Source organism: Hirsutella rhossiliensis (assembly GCF_020360975.1).
Source record: "Hirsutella rhossiliensis strain HR02 chromosome Unknown scaffold00009, whole genome shotgun sequence".
Lineage (NCBI taxonomy): Eukaryota > Fungi > Ascomycota > Sordariomycetes > Hypocreales > Ophiocordycipitaceae > Hirsutella > Hirsutella rhossiliensis.
This window is the reverse complement of record NW_025408675.1, coordinates 2020537-2040609: the sequence shown is the minus strand read 5'-3', so window position 1 is coordinate 2040609 and position 20073 is coordinate 2020537. Positions and strand designations below refer to the sequence as shown.

At 58.2% G+C, this 20073-nt stretch overlaps 4 protein-coding genes across 4 annotated transcripts; 2 read left to right on the top strand and 2 right to left on the bottom strand.

The window, feature by feature from the left end:
• Positions 1–590: 590 nt before the first annotated feature.
• On the top strand, positions 591–1550 carry HRG_08150 (ATP-grasp domain-containing protein; the record flags this gene model as incomplete). The annotated part of the gene is made up of 1 exon (XM_044866621.1): positions 591–1550. One exon carries the CDS (start codon positions 591–593, stop codon positions 1548–1550), a length of 960 nt encoding a protein of 319 aa, XP_044718510.1.
• Positions 1551–3912: 2362 nt separating this feature from the next.
• On the top strand, positions 3913–5244 carry HRG_08149 (phospholipase C; the record flags this gene model as incomplete). Its single annotated transcript, XM_044866620.1, has 1 exon — positions 3913–5244. The coding sequence occupies one exon, from the start codon at positions 3913–3915 to the stop codon at positions 5242–5244; it is 1332 nt and encodes a 443-aa protein (XP_044718509.1).
• Positions 5245–8173: 2929 nt separating this feature from the next.
• HRG_08148 (galactose oxidase) lies at positions 8174–11467 on the bottom strand (the record flags this gene model as incomplete). The annotated part of the gene is made up of 1 exon (XM_044866619.1): positions 8174–11467. One exon carries the CDS (start codon positions 11465–11467, stop codon positions 8174–8176), a length of 3294 nt encoding a protein of 1097 aa, XP_044718508.1.
• A 2549-nt stretch (positions 11468–14016) lies between these two features.
• HRG_08147 (calcium-dependent channel, putative phosphate domain-containing protein) lies at positions 14017–16913 on the bottom strand (the record flags this gene model as incomplete). The annotated part of the gene is made up of 5 exons (XM_044866618.1): positions 14017–14804; positions 14868–15348; positions 15442–16588; positions 16636–16762; positions 16820–16913. 5 exons carry the CDS (start codon positions 16911–16913, stop codon positions 14017–14019), a joined length of 2637 nt encoding a protein of 878 aa, XP_044718507.1.
• Between the last annotated feature and the right edge of the window lie 3160 nt (positions 16914–20073).

Below are 20073 nucleotides of genomic sequence, written 5' to 3'. Positions count from 1 at the left end.
AATGGTCTGATCTCAGTGGCGTGGCTTTGGAACCTGAGCGACGTGCGTATCTGACAAGGATCACGCAAGAGCTTCGATGCCGCTTGAATGTTCCATGGCTATGTCATGAGCCAATTCTCCGAAAGCGAGTAGCAATCGTCAGGGGACGTCCCGATCTGGTTACTGGAGGCCCCGTTTACCACGCAGCCGAATCTCTTGGAGTCGACTTGGTTGTAGTTGATGACGAGGGTCACTGGCTGCAGTCCGACACGGATGAGAACAAGAAGCATCGCGAAGCATTCCTACCCACAGACATGACGGAGGACTCGGGTGTCGTTGATCGCATCATCAATTCTTTGCAAAGCTATCCACTGCCGATCCATGGGATATTCACTCTGTCGGATAACTTCTTCGTCGTTGTCGCACAAGTCGCGACGGCACTGGGCCTTCCAACCTGCCCAGTCTCTTCTTTCGAGGTTGCCGTGGACAAATACTTGTCTCGACTTGTTCAGAATTCTCCTGGTCATACCGCCAGGGTCAGTTCCGCCGACGAGATGCTTGCCCTCATGCGAGAGCCGAAGGCAGGCAGCCCCTTCTCGCCGACATTCCCAATGATCGTCAAACCAAGCAAAGGGTGGAGCTCCGAGTGCGTTTCCAAGGTCAACTCAGTCGATGATCTCGTTGTGGCTGTCCAGAAGGCAACTGGTCGACACGGAGGCTCGGCTGTTGTCGAACCCTTTTTCGACGGACCCGAGATTGACGTGAACTTTGTACTCCTGGACGGTCAGGTCCTTTTCTGCGAGATCGCTGATGAGCAACCAAGCGAGGCGGACGCGTGTGATGCGACGGTCAACGATACCTTCTCGGCAGAGGGTCTCACTCTTCCCTCGGCACTCCCGCATGGAGAACAGGAGCTGGCGAAGTCTACTCTGCATAAGATTTTGGTGGATCTCGGCTTCCGGACTGGCGTCTTTCACGTGGAAGGGCGCATGGTCAACTCGCGATACGAGTACCGCAAGCTCGACGCAGGTCTCACAGACCTTGTGCCCAAGCCAGCTCATCGGATGCCCAAGCAAGAGCCATCATGTCGTCTTCTGGAAATCAACGCACGCCCTCCCGCGTATCGAGTCACTCTGTCTACAAGGCACACATACGGCGTCGATTTCTTTGCCGCTCACATACTTGCCTCGATCGGGGAGCGTGAAAGGCTCGCGCTGGCGGCCGTGCCGTTCGACTTCGGACCCGCCGCGTCAAGCAGGGCACAGAACTCTCAATGCTGGTCACGACTGATCTACATTTCTGCTCCGACGGAGGGAATCGCCAAGTCTGAGGCGCCATGCGAGGAACTAAAGAAGCGCCGGCCGGACCTAGCCAAACACGTCGTGCTAAGCAATGACTATCATAAAAAGGGAGACAAGGTCGCCTTGTTTACGAGCGGGGCCCGCACTTGTGTTGGACACGTTCTTGTCGGCTCTGGTACAAGCAGGAGAGAGGCGATTGAGATTGGGGAGCAAATACGTCGAGATTTTGTATTCGAGGTGGAGGACTCGGCAAGGCCAAAGGATGGCTAAAGTCCGACTCATCCTTGGAAGATTTGCTCAAAGTTGGGGCCAAACCCTTTTCACGCCAAGTCAGGTCTAGTAATAAGATGATGAAAAAAGACGCAGCCTGCCTCGGATCCCGATCCAGCAAGGATGGGTCGCTTTGGAAGGAATCCCCAATGAGAACATTGTCAGCTTGTGATGTGTCTTGAATGCGGAGACAGCAGGCGTAACGGCTGATTCGATGACGACAAGAAACGACACGAGAAATGGAATAAAAAGGCTCGAGGGAATCAAGAGCCAGTTTGGGAGTATCCCAGATTACAAAGAGGGGAGGACTGAGCAAGCAAGAACGAACGCACTCCAAAGACGACAGGGCGACTGTCTCGCCATAATTGGAAACTGGGCATCTTCCCATAGCCTCAGTTGCCAGTACAAGGAGACGAAGGCGTCGTGATCTCTACTTTCAAAGGGGCCCGAAGACTCGGAATTTGAATTCAACAGCCTTAAGCTGCGCGACTTCTTCTCCGGCACGGACAACCGCGTCTTTTGCCAATTTTCCGATCCAACAGGGCAGCGAGTCAAACTCGACAGAGTTGTTCGACATGCCTAGCCGCGGGCAGGTTGCTGACGTCGCGGTTGATCTCAGCTTTGTGTCTGAGAGCGAAGAGGTGCTCCTGAGTCACCTCGGAGGCCTAAGTATATGGCAGATGCCTATAGCTACCATGACGCTCCCCTTTGCGACTGATAATTCCAAAGTTCACAGTAAGTCTGGACGACCCCTCGCTCAGCTCTCAAGTCTTGGCTTAAACTTGGATTCTTCTAGGCATTAAGGTGGAAATGCACCACGTCCAGTCTAACCTGCGCTTACAAAATGTCAGTTCGGCAACTGAAAGAATGGTTCGGCACCAAGGAGCTTTTGCCGACGAAGCCGGTCTGGAGCACAGACTTCCGGTAGTTGTTGGTATGATTTTGTGTCGTGAAGGCGGCATTAATGAGTTGACGACAGGCCGTCGAACTGACTTGATGCTGTGGGCATCACGAGTACATGTCCATACGCAAGGCCCAGGCCCAGGCAGCCAAGCGCATAATGCTACTCTGTGGGTGACTTCTTGGCGCTCGATAAGCTGTTTACATATACATGCAAGACTTGTATGTAGTATATTAGGCCAAGAAGAATTGGATAGTCACCGCCGAAACCTCAAAGTCAGTAGCTGAGTCGGAAAATGTCAAGACGGATATCGTTAGTCGTGGCCCTGGCCTTGACGGGGGAGAGTGGCAGCCGCAAGCAAATTGTCATTACGACAGTGGGAGCGTTGGTCAAGCTCCCGGTCCGACCAAGGGCTTCGAACATGGGGCGAACGAGGACTGGAGTTTCAGTCCCGATACAAATATAGACCCCACCTCAGCCCCCGAGCACGAGATAAACCGGAGTGTCGGGCAAGGGCCGAGACTAGGACTGTGATGGAAGGTGGGGACTAGACGTATTTCAAATAACAGCACGGAGTATAGAGAGCACGTTACGTTACGGAACCGGGACTTGGCCTGGGCGCCTCTTGATGACATGTCAAGGCAACTCACCAAGTCCGTTACTAATACCACTGGAGTTGCCAGCTCTTCTAGACAGATTCGTATCTTAATAGGCGGATGCGCTAAACGTTGCTGCGCCTAGCGCGAACATTGAAGCTGGCGTAAAACGATAGTATAATTACGGTGACTGTGAGGAAACCACTGGGTTGTGCAGGCAAAAGTGAAGTGACACTCCAACAGATGACCTGGCAGTGGACCTTATATGCCATGGAGGTGCTGATGGCAGTTGACACCGGCCTGACCGTTTTGTTTCCGTGGCCCGTCTTGTTCCATTCGAAAGCCGGAAACCCGTAAATGCCTAGTGCGAGTTCTGAGCATGCGTGTCAACAGTCACCCGACGGTCGTGCGAGAGACTATACCTTCAATTTGAAAGTAGGAGGCAAGCAGAGGCAGGCGGCCAAGAAGACGAGGGGATATATTAATTAACTATACAACTACTGCAATGTACCTATTTGTACAGGCCCGAATCGCTAGGACCTTTATAGTGATGTTGATGTTCCGCTAATAATGCGGCGTTCTTATTGGTTTATATCCATAAGTTACCTTCCCGCAGCCAAAGGGATCTAATCAATGTGCCCCCGTACAATAACTGGTGAATATGTTATGTAAGCATGGCGGACATGGGGTACCTTCGGTTAGGTACCTAGGTAGGTACCTATCCTCGGCTTCACATCACCTCCACCTCAACCTCAGCCTCCATCACCGACTCTCGGCGCGACTACGAGGACCCGACAAGCCAATACACATAGCCGTCGGCGACATACATGCCCCAAATTGCTGTCGACGACACCTCCAGTCCAGCATGCGAGGCCCTCCCGTCCTGGCGGAAGCCTCAGACAAGGCGTCCACGATGTCATCACCATCATCACCATCATCACCATCATCACCATCATCACCATCATCACCATCATCACCATCATCACCATTAGCCTCATCCTCTCGACGCGCATCGTGGCCCCCGCGCCGCCAACCCCTCGCCCTCGTCGCCCTCGCAGCAACAGCCATTCTTCTCCCCCCGGCCCTGCTCCTCGTCCTCCTCCCCCGCTCCCACAACATCGTCCCCCCCGCCATCCGCATCCCCGTCTCCATCCTCAGCTCGGCGCCCACTATTCCACCACCAGCGCGCTTGGACAACGACGACGACACAGCGGCAAACTGCCTCCGCGGCCGCTGCAGCGCCTTTAGCTTCGACGCAGCCTCGCCCCCCCTCCGCCCGGCATGGATGTCCCGCCTGCCCGACTCGGCTCCGCTCACCGCCCTCAGCATCCCCGGCACCCACGACACCATGACATACGGCCTGGCCGACAACGTCGAGCTGCAGTGCCAGAACTGGAACCTCAGTGTTCAGCTCGACGCGGGACTGCGCTACTTCGACATCCGCGCCCGCCTGCGCGACGACGAGCTGCGCATCTACCACGCCGACGGCGACACGGGCTTCGACCTCGCCCACGTGCTGCGCGCCATGTTTGCCTTTCTCGACGCCAACCCGACAGAGGCCATCGTCATGCGCCTCAAGGAGGAGGGCCGCCCCGTCGGCACCAACAACTCGCTCTCCTTTGAGCAGGCCTTTAACCGCTACCGCACCCACGACCCGCGCACCGCCCCCGGCGCCGCCCGACACCTGCGCCTCTACGACGGCGTCGCCAGGCACGAGCCCATCCCCACGCTCGGCGCCCTGCGCTCTAGGATCTTCCTGCTGCAGGAATTTGCCAGCCCCGACGCCGGGCCCTACGGCCTCAGCTGGGACGGGCCCCAGATGGCCCTCGAGGACGCGTGGGTCGTGCCCGATATCTACCACCTGGCCGACAAGTGGGTCGCCATCCGCGGCGCCCTTGAGCGCGCCGTCACCGAGCCCCTGAACAACACCCGCTTATACCTCGCCCACGTCTCCGCCTCGGTCGGCGTCCTCCCCGTCGACGCCGCCGCCGGGCCCTGCAACCGCTCCGTCACCGGCATGAACGATATGACGGCCCAGTGGCTGCTCGACTTTGACGGCCGCCCTGGCGTCACGCCCCGCACCGGCGTCGTCATCTTTGACTTTCCCGGCCGCCGCGCCATTGACGCCGTCATCGCCTGGAATAAAGTGCCCTCCCCTCCCTTGAGTCGTCTCCGGCGAGCACAGAGAGCCGTGTAGATGTGTACATACAACATGCGTACATACATACTCTCAAGCCCTTGCTTGAGAGTTGCGAGCCCGGTCCGCACGATTGGAATCTCTTTTGCCCGCCGATACCACCTTTGAAGCTATTCGCGAGTTATCAATGCCGCTTTTACGCCCCAGTCTTGGTGTTGAGGCGAGGAACCCAGTCACGCTAGGGGCAACACCAAAGACACACACTGTGCATCCCTTGAATAAGGAAACAACTTAATAACACACCCATAATAACTTTAACCAAGGAAGCCAAAGGAGGAGATAGGTACATGGTGAGGATCAGAGAGAGCGCGGATTATACCGTATAACTACAAGAAATTAATTCATGGGTCAAGACTCGTAAGATATAGTAATTTTTTAACCCTGAAGGCACTAAGGTGCTGATATAGCTCCAGTGGCCCGACTGGGAAGAATTCATCCGGACCCTTGGTAAAGACCTACTCAAGGGGACAAGAACACCATTTAAGTGTTTTAGGGGGCCACTTTAGCCCATACTACTCTTTAAAGAATTAGATCAAGAAGCTTAAGATACATGTCTGGCCATTAGAAACAGAGGAGAAGAATCTTATCTACGAGTGATACGCAACTATCATTAACAAGAGAGGCATCGGTGACTGGGGGGTTTGGGCAAAACAACTTAACCAAGTTACCATGGACTTATTGGACCTCAAGGTCGGCACAATCAACAATGTGAGAATTCATCAGGATGTTCTTACAGCAGTCGATGCACCGGACCTAGGCTGGACTATAATAATGAGGGCAAACGACATGCAAGATGATCAACACGACAAGGAACAGCTTCTCCCAAGGAACCTGCCAGCTGCCCTCAAACAAGAATACAAACACAGGAAGAAAATGAATGGCAGGGACATTGCCAACCATGCCTCAGGAGGACCAGCAGCAAAGCCAGCCGCTTCCCCTCCACCAGGCATTTACACTGGGTGTAGATCGTATAGGAATAGGGCTTCTACTTGGTGGGAAGCATGCTACACGGCGCGTGTCTTATACAACAAGAAACCCCCGCAAGACTGGAACCCAAGAGAACCGGTCAATGCTAGTATTGAAAGTGATTTAAAGACCACCTTAACGAGGAGGCCAAATTCCCTTGCCTGGACCCCTGATAACTACCCTAAAGGAGAGGGGCCAGCAGACATCGTGATCAACAACAGGAGCCCGGGGGCTGGGACTGGGACTGCAAACACGTCTCACTGGCTAGGGTCAACGTCGCCGACAGGGATTATTAGTAGACAGACTGATCTACGATTCAGGGGGGGGTGTTAGCCTCTTTGACAACCTCGGATGGTTCAAAGATGGATCATTCAAATGGGGGTCTGACGATGAAGTCCAAGCCAGGGACTAGCTTCTCAAAGTCCGAGGAACAGGCCCAGTCTGCATCCCAACAGTTGACGGGGGAAAGAAAACCCTCGCCAACACCTCCTTCATCCCTGAGATGCCCAGCAGCATCTTCGCGGCCAAGTCGGGGATATACTGGAACCAGCTTAAGGGGGGTCCCTAAATTTAGAATACACAATAATGACGCCCCTAATGTGGTGCCCCTATTTGCCGGTTATGCTTTCCCCAGGGCTGGAAAAGCGTTGGTTGCGCAACTTGATTGTAGACTTCAACGTGAAATTACAATTCGGAAGAAATCGTCGTTAAAGCTGCCTCCGCTCCCCCAACCATGTAAGAGCTGCAGCATGCACCGTAAAGGGGCCACAAACCGGTGGGAAAGCTGCTTCGCTGCACGTGTTATCTCTAACACGAGCCCCCCTCCCTAGGGAAGGTAGGGGATGAAGCAAGGAGCAACGTTGAGAAACGGCTGAAGGACTATCCCAAAGAGAAGAACAAGATCCTTGCACGGAAGCCAGACGGCCCGGTTCGAGGGCAAGCTCTATTTTGAGCCTACAAACAGGGACTTCGCCATGCCCTCAACCAAGGAAGCCAAAGGGGATGATTACATCGTCAAGCTCGAGGGCTTGGATCGGCCCCCCATGGACCAGCGGGGTCGAACCATGGACTGAAATCTATGAGATACGGGAATTCATGGGTCCTGAAAAGGGACGAGTGGCTTATACAGCCCCAGCTCCCTGACGGACGAATTCATCCTCCCCCTAGACAGGAGATGGCACCGATGCAGCCTTCCAAGCAAAGAGGGCTGCATGCAACGGAGAAGCCAAGATGCCAAAGACCGCTTCCGCAACCTTGAGAGGAGGTTTCAGGAGCAATTCGACCGCTACAAGGTCCGGCAGAAGGCAATGGTGTCAATTGAAGAGCTGATCAGGAAGACGACAAGGGAGGGGCTTCAGGGAGAAACCCTGGTCTAACAGTCTCCTCGTGAGAAGCGCAAGCAACGAGTCCTCCCTTCAGTCGAGGAAGAAAATACCCTCATTGACGGAAGACATGCAATCACTGCAAGAGGCATCCCGAGACTGGAAGGCGGGAGCAGAGCAGTTTGACCAAGTGATGGTGGATTCAAGAGACTTCAGGGTCTCCACGATCAATGCTATAAAAGCCCCTATTTCCTCTGCTTGAGATATACATACATACATACATACATACATACATACATCGAACCAGGCAGGCAGGCAAATATGCCTCGCCCATGCCGCCAAAGACAGGCCAAGCCATGCACGCCCGATCCTATCCAGATCAGATTTGCCAGAAAGCCGCCGCGCTTTTCCCCCCGTCTTCTCCATACCCTCTCGCGGACCTCTAGCCAACCAGCCGCCCCATTCCCGAACCTTTGCCCAAAAAAACTCCATTGTTTCTCTTCATGTAGCCAGCCCAAATTGTGCCTCGTCTCCATTTGTACACTCGTAGACCAAGCAGCTCTTCTCGCTGCCCAGTCCTCCCCTATGTTCGTTCCTCTTCTCCCCACTTTGGCAGGGGGCCTTGTTGTAAGTAAGCTTGGCTAGGGCTCCTGCTGCTCCTCGTCTCCCCCGCCGCGCACCGGACTGCTTCCCCGGCTGAGGCTCTCAATCGAGTCCACCATCTGCAGCACGCGCGTCCGTGGCCGCGCAAGCGTCACCGCCTCGGCCGTGTAGACGGACCCCGACAGCGGCCTGACCGACCCGTCCGTTGAGTGCGACAGGCGCGGCTCGTCGGTCTGATGGCTGCGATGGCGGCGGTGGTGGTGCGAGGGCGGCGGCAGTAGCAGCGGCTCAACGTCCACGTCCTCGTGTCTCCGCTGATCACGGCCCCGGGGTTGGTCCGGCGACGGGTCAAGCGATGACCCAGACTCCTGACTCGACGGGTCCGGGTCCACGAGCTCAGCCACCTGCGGCTGGTGCTGCTGCAAGGCAGAACCCGGCACGCTGCCTCCCTCGTCGGTCTGCTGCTGCTGCCCATCGGCGGCATCGTCGGCATTGACCACGCGCAGGCGCTCCCTAGGCACCGTGAACATGACCTGCACCAGACGCTGCTCCGCCGCGCGCTCAATGTCCCAGTCATTCTCCGGCTGGTGCTGCTGCGCCGCGGCGCCACTGCCGCCGCCCTGGGCTTCCCAGTCCTGCCGACCCTGCTTGCGCCGCAGCAGCTCGCCGCTCAGCCCGACGAGGCGCGATTCATAGTCGGACCCCGTGCGCTCAAACGACGGCCGCCGCGGCGATGGCTCATCGTCGTGCACCAATCCCGCCGCTCTCGTCGACGCGGGCGAGGAGCTGCTCGACGTCGAAAAGACGCGCCGCAGCGACCCGAGCCAGCCACGCCTCGGCGACGGCGGGGGCTTCGACTTGGACGGGGAACCTGGCTCGTCGTCGTCGTAGCCCGTCGGGCTGCTCGGCGTTGTTCGTCCGCCCGCGCCGTTGCCCAGGAGCAGAGAGGGCGCCTCGGCCTGCAGGGCGCCGAAGCCGGACCGTGCCGTATTGTAGCTGCTCGACGAGGAGCTCCCCGGCTTCCGCTGGTCCGTGCTGTTGCCGCCACCTCCCGCGAAGAGGGCCGGAGTGGCAAGGAAACCGGCGGCTGCGGCAGATCTCCTGCCAGACATCGTTCTCCGTATACTGTCGGCGGCGACGCTGCGGTTCGACTCTGACAGGTTAGACCCGGTGCGCGACTCGTCGTCCCAGACCCCGACGGAGCGGTTCGAGTTGCGCCGCGTGGGCGAGATGCGGCCCTGGCGATGGTGGCCTCCGTAGCGCGCCAGCAACCCGTCGTTGGCGTCCACGTCCGACACCCAGTCTTGCACGTCCGGGTCGTGGCGGGGCGCTTCCTCTGGGCTCCCCGCTCGGCCCGCCGCCGGCGACATCAAGCTCGGCGGAAAGATGATGGGCGGGGCCGTGGCCGTCGGTGTCACAAACGGGTCCGAGAGGATGTCCGACGCGGGCGACGCCAGGGGTTCGTTTGCCGGCCGCTGTTGGTGTTGACTGGGGAGGTGGTGTGGATCCTCATGGTGGTAGTGGTGTAGGCTGCTCTCCTCTTCGTCGTCTTCGAGAATCGGATGAATGACACCGGGCGGCGAGACAAAGGCGCTGAAGCGACTCTCAGCGGGCACGTAACCCGCGCGCTGGCCCCTGGGCACCGGCTTCCTCGTGATGACGGCCGGGGCCGGGTGCGGTCCCTGGCCGTCGCCCCTCAGACTTTCGTAGGCCAGAGCCGACTGTCCCGAATGCTGCTGGTGCGGATCCGGCCCGCTGGCCCGCCAGTCGCGCCGGCCCCAGGAAAAGTAGTCGTCGCGCTCGGCCATGTCGCCGCCGTCGTGGAGGAAGTGTGTGGCGTCCTCGGCCATGGCCCGAATCGCCGCGTCGCGCACCGCCTTCTGCCGCCTCTGCCGCCTCCGCCACATACAGAGCAGCACGACGAAGCCGAGCACGACGGCCACGCCCAGGCCGAGCCCGATGCCAAGACCCAGGCGTCTGGCGGTGGGAGCGCTCCCTGCCGCGTCGGGGGCTTCGTGCGCAAGGGAGTCCGCCCTGGGGTTGCGGTACGACGAGACCCAGGCCATGGACGTCAGGTTGAAGAAGCGAGGGGAGGCGGCGGCGTCCTGGCGCTTGGCCTTGGAGCTGGGCGGCCGCGTCTCCCACCCGCCGTAGACCATCATGACGTTGCCGGGCAGCATCGCGGCGCCGTGGCCGTAGATTCCAGTACCGTCGGGCTGCTGGGCGGGAACGGTCCAGCGCCACGAGCTGTACGTCTGGTTCATCTCCAGCACGGCCAGCTGGGGCTCGGCGGCGGTGCTGACATCGCCGACCCAGCCGCCCAGGACGGCCATGGACTTGCCGTCTTCGCTCAGCACGGTCGTGTGTCCAGACCGGCTGTCCACGTCGGACGGCACCTGGCGGATGGCGAGCTCGCGTCCAGGGGCAGGGGCGGGAGGCTGAATGTTGACGTAGGACCACGATTCTTCGGGGAGGCTCCAGACAGCGGCGGTGCTCATGTTGATGTAGGCATTTTGGGTGTGGCCGCCGAGGAAGACGAAGCTGGCCTGCTGGGTGAGGGAGCCCGAGATGTTTGTCATGGAGGGCGGCAGCTGGGTGAGGGTGAAGCCGGCAAAGGGGGCGCGGGGCCCGGCGACGGAGGCGACGCCGAGGGCGTAACCCGCGTCGGGCTGCTGGGAGTCGGGGGCGAGGCTGGTCATAGTCTTGGAATAGTTTGCGGCCGACTGCCAGTTGTTGGGCTCCGCCTGGGGCGAGGCGCACATGCCACCATAGGTGTAGATGGTGGGCTGGTCCATGGACGGGGCCAGCCTTGAGGAAAAGGCAAGGGTGCCCCCGAGGAAGAAGGGACTCTGGGGCGGCTCAGAGCCGGGCGTGGACTTGGCCTTGGTCATCGGTCTCTTGATCCATCCAGCACCACGGTTGCCAGGGTCGAAGCTCCAGACGTCGGCGGCATCTCCGTCGCAGGCGCCGGCGTGAACCATGATGGTGCCGTTTCCGGTCCTGACGGCGCCAAAAGCCGTCGTGGGGCCGGCATGGTTGAGAAAGGGCAGCTCAGCGGTGACGGTTTGGGGACGGGTCGAGGGGGAGAGGTCGACGGAGAGGTTGAAGGCGAGAAGCTGCACATGGTCCTCGGTCTGGGCGAAGACGTAGGCGACGTCTCGGCCGCGGCAGGCGGAGTCGTTGAAGCAGGCCGTCGGAGTCAGCAGCTGGGTCGGGACGTAGGGGAAGCTGTGGGCGGCGGCTGGCGAAGCGGCAACGAGGGCGAGGGCGAGGGCCAGGAGGCAGGCGGCGAGGGGGCGCCGGGGCGGGCGGTGTTGTTCGGGGGGGGCCATGTCATGGGTGAGGAGGATGAGGCTGCGGCTCAAACCATGGCTGCGTCGTCGTCGTCGTCGTCGTCGTCCGTCGTCGTCGTCGCGTCTGGGTGGCTGTAGTCGCCTCTCAGAGACTCGCTTCTGACCGGCCTTGGCTCGTTGCCTGGCAGGCGCTGGGCACCAAAGGCGTTGGCGACGGCGGTGCGCACGGCGGGAGCGTGTGCTTGGAGGGGGTGGAAGTGAGGCGAGGCGAGAGAAGAAGAGGCTATAGAGAGTGAGGGGGTCCTGGGAGATAAGGGAAGGTGCGCGCGTATGCATGTATGTACAATAATGCAGGCAAGAGTGACTCTCAAGATGCCGTGTGATTCGAGCTTCCAGCTGACGAACAGGGGGCGCCTCTATCCTCCTATTCTATCTTTGGCCCTACCAGGCCACCTTGACGCTTGACTTGCAGTTGGCGATGACGGGCAAAGTTACCAGGCACCGGGGTTAGAGGCGAGAAGGGGGACCAAGGCCTAGACAAGCGGAGGAGAGAAGAAAAGGCAGAGGAAGAAGAGAGTGGACGGAGGGTGTCGTCCGCGTCTGTGCCCAGCCTCGCCTCTTCCCATCTTTCTTCCCGCCCTCCATCTTCCCTCTCGGAAAGAGTCATGGGGCCCCTAGACCAGAACCAATCCGGCGGGATGCATCTCTTCCGGCTCTGCTGCTGCCGTTGCGCGTGTTTTTTTACGCCGCGCGTTACCAGGGCAACTCTCTGCCTCGAGGTGAGGGGTGCCCACGGTGCGGGGCTTCGTCTTCCGCCCCCAAGTACTTTGTACTTAAAACGCATGCTTCTGTTTACATTGCGACCCTTGAGGCTGCTGGCGCAAGTCTTCTCTCCGAGCACCTGGAAACCGGTTTTCGGTCCTCAGTGCCGGGAACGAGTACAAAGTATAGAGCATTGATAAGTTAACTTACAGCTGGAAAGGTGGGGTCACAAGTCGGGGGCGGGGATGCCATCTCAACCAACAAGCAAGCGGCTGGGCTGGTTGGCGTTTTCCATCACATCCCCAGACGCCACAAGCTTATTGTAGTTGGTTGCTTCACGTCGTCGAGGCGGCAACTACGGAGAACTGCCTCCTCAGATCCATGTTGCGAGTACGAATACAGAGTGGGCATGCCAACACGGGCATCAGGAGAAACATCATGGCCCGAGGTCCGAGAACAGGTCATCTCCTCGAGACAAAGTCCCAGTAGACCCCGAAGCTTTCACACCTTCACTATTTCTACGCTACGTCGCATGTGGACACATCCTCTCCATCTCCTCGGCGACAGCACAAACCTCTCGCTTTGTTGTTCTCTCGCCTTTTTCCACTCTTCAACAGACTATGGTACCACCTGTGAGGGGTGCAAGGACTTCATGAGACACGAGCCGTCTAAAGACATGACACTCAGACCTCGCCCAGCCAGTCAAACAAAGTAAAAAAGGAACAACCAGAAGAGACGCGTATACGTATATGTCCAGTGCAATTCGTCGCCATCCACCTGCGTGAACCATGGCCCGTCATGCAACCGCCTCAAGCCTATACAAAACCAGGCTTGCTCCGCGCAACCGGTCGGTGGGATCCATGCATGCAAGCTGCACGATATTGCAACATCGACGCTGACTGTCCAATCACTCTGCACATCTTGCTTAGATGGCTGACCGAATGGTTGGACCAACCCAGCCCCCGCATATACAGTACGCAAGCCACCGTCCCGGCAATGGTCCGTACAAGTTGCGCAAGGAGCTGAGCAGCAGCAGTCCGTCGCAGGCCTTGCAAAAAGCCCTCGACGCAGGAGGGTGTAGTGTGCGAGTAAGCACCGGTCCAGCCAAACTGGCCAGTAAACACGCCGGATTGTACCGTCCCGTCCGTGAGACGATGAGCCCCGACGCGATGGATCACAAACCCCGGGCAAGATGAGAGCGTCGGCCATGTAAACGTGTACGTGCACATATACGCCATGTTTCCTCCACTGTGTCCATCCGAAGATGGAGTTACGCCGGATACGATTGTTGAATGGGTCCCCGGTGGGGGAAAAAAACCCATTTCACGGGGCCATGGGAAGTGAGAGGAAGAGTTACGTACGACGACTCAATAATGCCTTGTAGATCAAGGCCAAGGCGCAGGACCACAAACGTCGAGACGAGACATGACACGAGGCGTTTGAGCAGCTGAACTCGGGACATGACAGTACTGTGGTTCACCCTGCAAAAGTATCAGACTTCGGATCCGAGACTCTGAGCCACATATATTATAATGCGAGAGGACTTGGCGATCACAATTATAAAGTAGCTGACGGAGGCGGTGATGGGGGGAAGAGGAGAGCACGATTGATGAAAGAGAATCGAGATTGGTTTAATAGCTTGATACTTTGAACAAGTTGTGGCCACGAGGCACAATATTAGAGTAATAAGAAACTAACCACAAATATAGTCTGCTGCCGGGGTATTGTCACCGTTCAACCAAAACGTCCAGCCATCCGGGCCGCGCCCCGTCACACCCGTCATTCATGTTCAAATCCAACAATTGAGGCACTTTCTCTGGCGTGCTCTAGTAGTAAACCTTTTCCACCCAGATGGGCGGCCGTGCGCCCTCCGTGTCCCATGTAATATTGTTCTTCTCGTCCAGAGTGGCGCCCTCGTCGGTAATGGGAATCACCTTGCTCGTCAAAGCAACCTCCTGCTTGGACACGCCAGCCGGGTCCTCGGGTATCCACAGCGTCGGCGTCTTGCTCGTCACTGACGGCGGCAGGAAGGCCGTGGCCTCGACCTCATCCGAGTACTGTTGCTCAAAGTCCATGTCATCCTCGCGCGGGACAAGACTGCGCAGCGTGGCGTAGTCGGCGTACTTCCAGGGCATAAAGAACCTGGCGATGAAGTTTCCCTTTTTGACGACGCCGCTCTCGCCCGAGTTGGACGTGGCCAAGCCCGCCGAGTTGCCGTGGGCTCCGTTGGTATCCTTGCCGGCATCCGTCGACTCGACATCGCCGGCCCGGATGGCTTGCTCCTGGGCCTGCACGCTGCGCGGAAGTCCGTACAGGAGGGGATCCAGGTTCTTGGACATGGTGATGTTGAAAAGGATGGTGAAGACGAGGAAGGCGGCCATCAGGATGGCCGGGCCGATGGCCTTGGACACGGCAAATAGACCAACCATGCAAATCTCGGCCAGGTAAACGCCGACAAACAGCTGCTTCAACGCCCGCGGGTAGATCAGGCCCTGCGTGTCGACGGCCGTCTCCGAGACGAAGAAGATGTTGTAACGGAAGGCCAGATAAAAGAGAGCCATGGCCAGCGTCGACCAGAAGAGCATCAGAGGGGCAATGACAGAGTAGATGAGGCCTAGGGGGCGCCCGCGGTCAGAAACGATGGGCACACAAGGTCGGGGCACTGCCAAGCACTTACTGATGCAAATAATGTTGGTGAAGACGGGAAGGAGGCTGCCCCACAAGATGGCGCTCAGAGTCGTCCACTTGGCGTACATGGCGCGCGGGGTGCCGGCGAGGAACTTGTAGAGCAGTTTAAAGATGAAGAAGCCGACGACCTGCGTGAGGACACCCGTGGCGATGGTGATGCCCTGCAGGATGAAGTACGAGATGTAAAAGTTGGACGACGTGGGGAGCTGGCTGCCGAGGATCGTGAAGACGCTGCTCGGGTCCTTGGCGATCTGGACAATGACGGTCGAGGCCGAGTCGAAGACGGTCCGGATCAAGAAGACCTGCACGACCTGGAAGACAAAGTAGGCGTTTTGGGTGAAGAGCTCGGCCTGGGACAGCGTCGGAGCACCGGCGAGCTTGGCACAGCCGCGCATGATGATGGGGACATAGGACATGAGAATAGCCAGGGCGACGGACGGGAGCAGGCCCGAGACGACACCGAGGATTGTCTACGAGAGCGAGTCAGAAACGGTCATCATAGGAATAATGAGGCTCAAGGGAAAGCAATAGGGGGTTTGGATAAGGGCAGGGCGCTTGCTTACCGGGGGAATCTTGTCGATCCACGTCAGACCAGGCAGGCTCTTGAGCGTGTTGACCTGGGCAATGAGACCGACAATGGCGACGGGGATGGCCCAGAAGATGATGAGGGCTGCGACGAAGGCGTAGATGACATATCGGCGGATGACGAGCTGCCACCAGGGAATGGACAGGTTCTTCCAGACGACCTCCTGGGGTTTGATGCCCACCGTCTTGGGGCACATGTGGAGGGCCTTATGGTGAGTGAGGACCTGGAAGGCAGCCTGGGCGTCGGACTGGGTGTGGAACTCGACAAAGACGGCGTTGACCTTGTCATAGTTGCCGGCAGACCACTCGGCCTGGGCCTGCTCGGTGGCAGGCACGAGGCGCTGCAGCTCGGATCGAGACCACTCGATGGTGTCGACCTTTTTGCCGACGAGGCCGAGGGGACCGAGGCGGTGCGAGGGCCGCTTCTTGTCTGGGACGTAGCGGGCGGCAATGTTGCCCGTCTCGGCGTCATCGTGGTCGTTGCCGGCGTTGGGGGCGGCGCCGCCCTTCTTGGCGGCCTTTGCGCGGGCCTTATTGACCATTTTGATGAGCTTGACCTCTGCGCCCTCGAGCTTCATGGCCACCTTGTCGCGCTCCTCAACCATTTCGTCGAGCTTGTCGGCTTTGCCGGCGATCCAGACGTGGCGGACTGAGTTATTGAACATTTGGCGTATGCGGGCCTCGTCGAGGTAGTTGTTGGGGACTGTGGTAAAGAGGACGGTGCGGGCCGAGATGCGCCTGGTATAGTGGGGGGTGAGCATGTAGGCCTGGCGCAGGTTGATGAAGAAGATGCATTCGCGCATAATCATATACATGACGAAGCCGTAGACGGCCCAGCCAACGAAGACGTGGGCGTAGTAGCGATTGGGCGACCTTTCGACCGAGACGTTGCTGTAGGATAGGATCTCGAGCTGGCTGAGGCCGCCCATGCCGGTGGCGTTTACGGGGAAGAGGATAGGCCAAGTAATGCATAGACTGACGAGGCCAATGGTGAAGGCGACGCGCAGGTAGCGCAGGAACAAGTAGGCGTCGAGCCCCTGGTGGGTGAGGGCATGGGCGTCTGGGAGCTTGGAGAAGGTGCCGATCCAGTTGAAGAAGCCGCTGGGCAGGTCGGGGCTCCGTTCACTATGGCCGTCAGCGCAAGGATCCATGGCACAGTTCGAGGCACGTACTTGTGCCGTAGCGAGCCCAGATATGTCCTGGGCGCGTAGTATCTGCGTTGAGATCGCCTCAAAAAGAGAAAGATGGCAATGTAGACGAGCGAGAGAGCCAGCACAGGGATGAGGGTGCTGATCATGCCTGGGAGATCAAGTCAGCAACAACAGACGCATATAAAGAAAGACTCGCACCACTGACCGGAGACGGACTGAGGCTGGTTCTCGTCAGGCGACTGGCCGCCGCTGGTGGCAGCGCCAGCGTTGGAATTGATCCAACTGATAAAGGAGCCCATGGTGATGACGGCTGTGGCAGCTCGAGCTGCGACGCTCTACGAGGCAGGTGGTTGTGTCGTCGATGCTCCGAGGCTGGAGTGCGCGATGGTGGTGAAGTCGGCGAGGAGGGGAGCGAGGGGAGCGGAGGGGAGCGAGGGGGAGAAGAGGTGTGTGCAAGAGCGCCCAAACGAGTACCTGACCTTGGCGCGCATGCATTCATGTACAGTACATGCAACGAGGTACCTTTTTCTTGACCTCTTGGGCGAAATTAATAGTCGTTGGACGCGACCGACGCAGGATATGGGGAAAAGAGTATATTAAAGAAGCAAGGAAAGGGGAAAGGGTGGATCGGGGTTGGGCAAGGATGAGGCGGGTAGCTGGGGCTTGTATATGTAACATCGGTATGATGGAGCTCTGGGGCTTCAGCCGGCATGGAGACAACTCTACTGCAATGGCGGCAGCCGGGGGCGGACAACTGAGCTTGACAAGGGGGGAGAGAGAGAGAGAGCGATAGACGGAGAGAGACCGAGAGAGGGTTTGACGGGAGTCAACAAAGTGTCTCAGCCCCGGGCCCCGATCAGGCCAGGCGCGTGGGCCATGGTGCGCAGCCGAACGCAGCAGTCGCGGCAACCTTATTGCCGACTTTACTCCATCAAGCAGCCGCTCTATCGAGGCAGTTGACGTGGCTGGTGATGGACAGCTGCCGGGGTGTGGCTTGGTTGTCCGTGTGTTTTTTATTTGTTGTTTTGAAGAGCAGTTGCACATCAAATCACCCAGAGAGCCAGCTGAGTGAGGGCCGGCAAATGTGGCGGGCGGCACGACGTCAAATCTCCATCCCTCAGTTTGCCGACTACCGGCATTCCTCGACAAGCAAGGCCACTTCCTTGCATCTTGCTCTCAGAGTTAAACACGAAAAAAAAGAAGAAAAAACCATGCCTCCTGTCCCATTTCCCACGCGCAATCTCTCGCCGTCTTGGCTTCCGAGTGAGTAGGTACAGTGCGGCTGGTGCTGGTGTTTCCACTGCCAAGGTACTTGGCCCACGGCCAAGGCGACACCCAAGTGCAAGTACCTGTTCTAGCCGGGATAGTAAGGTACATTGCACCCTGCCATCGCATCCGCTTCCAGCGGGCCACACAAGCGCAATGCCGCAGCTCGCTGGCCAATCAGCGCCTGCTTGAATCAAGCCCGCCCTCCCTCCATGCACGAGCCCCCCCGGTTCAGCTGTACAAGGAGCATAACATGTGCCAAGCTTTATTAGTGCCGTGGCTGTCTGATGAGGCATCCCGTTAACTAACTACCCATGATCCATCCCTTCGGCTCGTGGCCTAGAATCGAGAGACCTCACACAATCACACAATAGAGGCACAGTATCCGTACAGTACCAATCTCTGCTGCAGATGTCTCGGCTCTCTCAACAAGCCTCACCGAGCACAACCACCATCATGGTGATGTCAGAGCCGCATTGTTTTCTTCCCCTATGGGACATGGCACCTCGCCCGCCTCCGTTGCCGACGAGACAAATTTGCCGAAGCAACCAACTCGTTGCCCCAACCAACCAATCGTAGGTATCCGGAAGCACTCACAACTGCTGCTTCCACTCGGCACGACATCCGAACGAATTGAAGATTGCAAGTCTGTACAGTACGTACGAATACGTGACATGTCGCCACAAGTCGTGTCCACTGCATGCAGCCATCGTCACCTCGGCCAGCCAACATGCATGGATCGACATGCAGACTGCACACAGACGCATGGCTGATGCCTCTGAGTATAGTACAGGCATTCACGTCTCATGGCATGGTCTCCCCAAGTGACGGAGCGAGCGACAGAGTTGCCACCTCTCAACGTTGGCGCAAACTCAATCATCCCCATACGCGTGCGGCGGCGTTTCCCTTCTCTGACGTAGCAAGCACCAGCCGGCGCCGGCCTCGTCCGTGGCCATGACGATGACGCTCGAGTCGATGATGACGACCAACATGGGCGCTCGGATGCTCCGTTATGCAACACTGCGCCCCAAGGCCATCTATGTACTACCGTATACACATTACCGGTGCCTCTACCGATATTGACTGTCGCACTGGTGGACAACGGTAGTTAGCGCACCACACATGCGACAAAAGAAACTCATGTTTGCCAGCCAGTCCAGGACCAGCTGAGCATAATCGGGCATCCATTCAAGTGGCCCATTCCAGGCCCTCGACGACGGCGGCACAGAGAACACCTGCCCACCCTACCTAGCCGAGTCGGTTTGCTTGGAGCGAGACGGGCTCCCTCCCGTGCTCCGCTAGTTCTGTAGGTCGTCCTCTCACGGCCCGCCCGTCGCCAGCCTCCTCCACCACACGCGGCCGACTACAATGACGCGCTCACTCAGCTGCCAATTTACCGAGGTGGGGCGCGGAAGCCGAAAAAGAAAAAGAAGAACAGGATGAGGGAGAGATCGGAAGGGATGGCTACCCGTGTTCAGTTCATAATTCATATACCTAAGCTCCATCAACATATCATGAGCTCGAGCGTACGGCACCATCCTCTTCCAATCGTAGCGTACAATGCATCAAGAAAAGAAAACTGTAAATGAAAGGTGGGAGAGTCAAGCGGCTACTGTACGGTATTGCTCGCGAGGCCACCAGGGAGAGGCAGACAACGGGAGCGAACGAGGCCCTTATCCCTGTCTGCCAGCACCCGATGCCATCTGAAACCCTCCACACGCTGCCCGATGAGCTGAAAATCTAGGGGAAGCATGCTCAGATCGGCAAGTCCATCCATGTCCACGGCACGTGACGCTATCCGTGATTCGGATAGCCTTTTGCTTGCCGTTTGCATCCTCCGAAGCCCAGCCGCTCCTCCGGCCCAGCCGCCACATCGCTTCCCGGCGCGAGTGGAGAACCCTGGCCGGACATGGTGGGTTCCTCCGGCGAAGGTCACGACCGTCTTCCGAGTCGACCCGATTGCCCGACTTCGGGGAGATGGCACCATGTCAAGTCGTCATTCGTCACGGCTTTGCACACAAGCATCTTCGATTCCATGTTGCAGAGCGTCCGTGCCGACACGGACAATACAAACATCTTCGAGTCCATGGTGGAGAGCGTCCGTGACGACACCAACAATACAAGACGATCCATCGCCACAGGAACCTGTTGGCTGGGCCGCATATGCGCCTCGTACCAAAGGTTCATGGATCT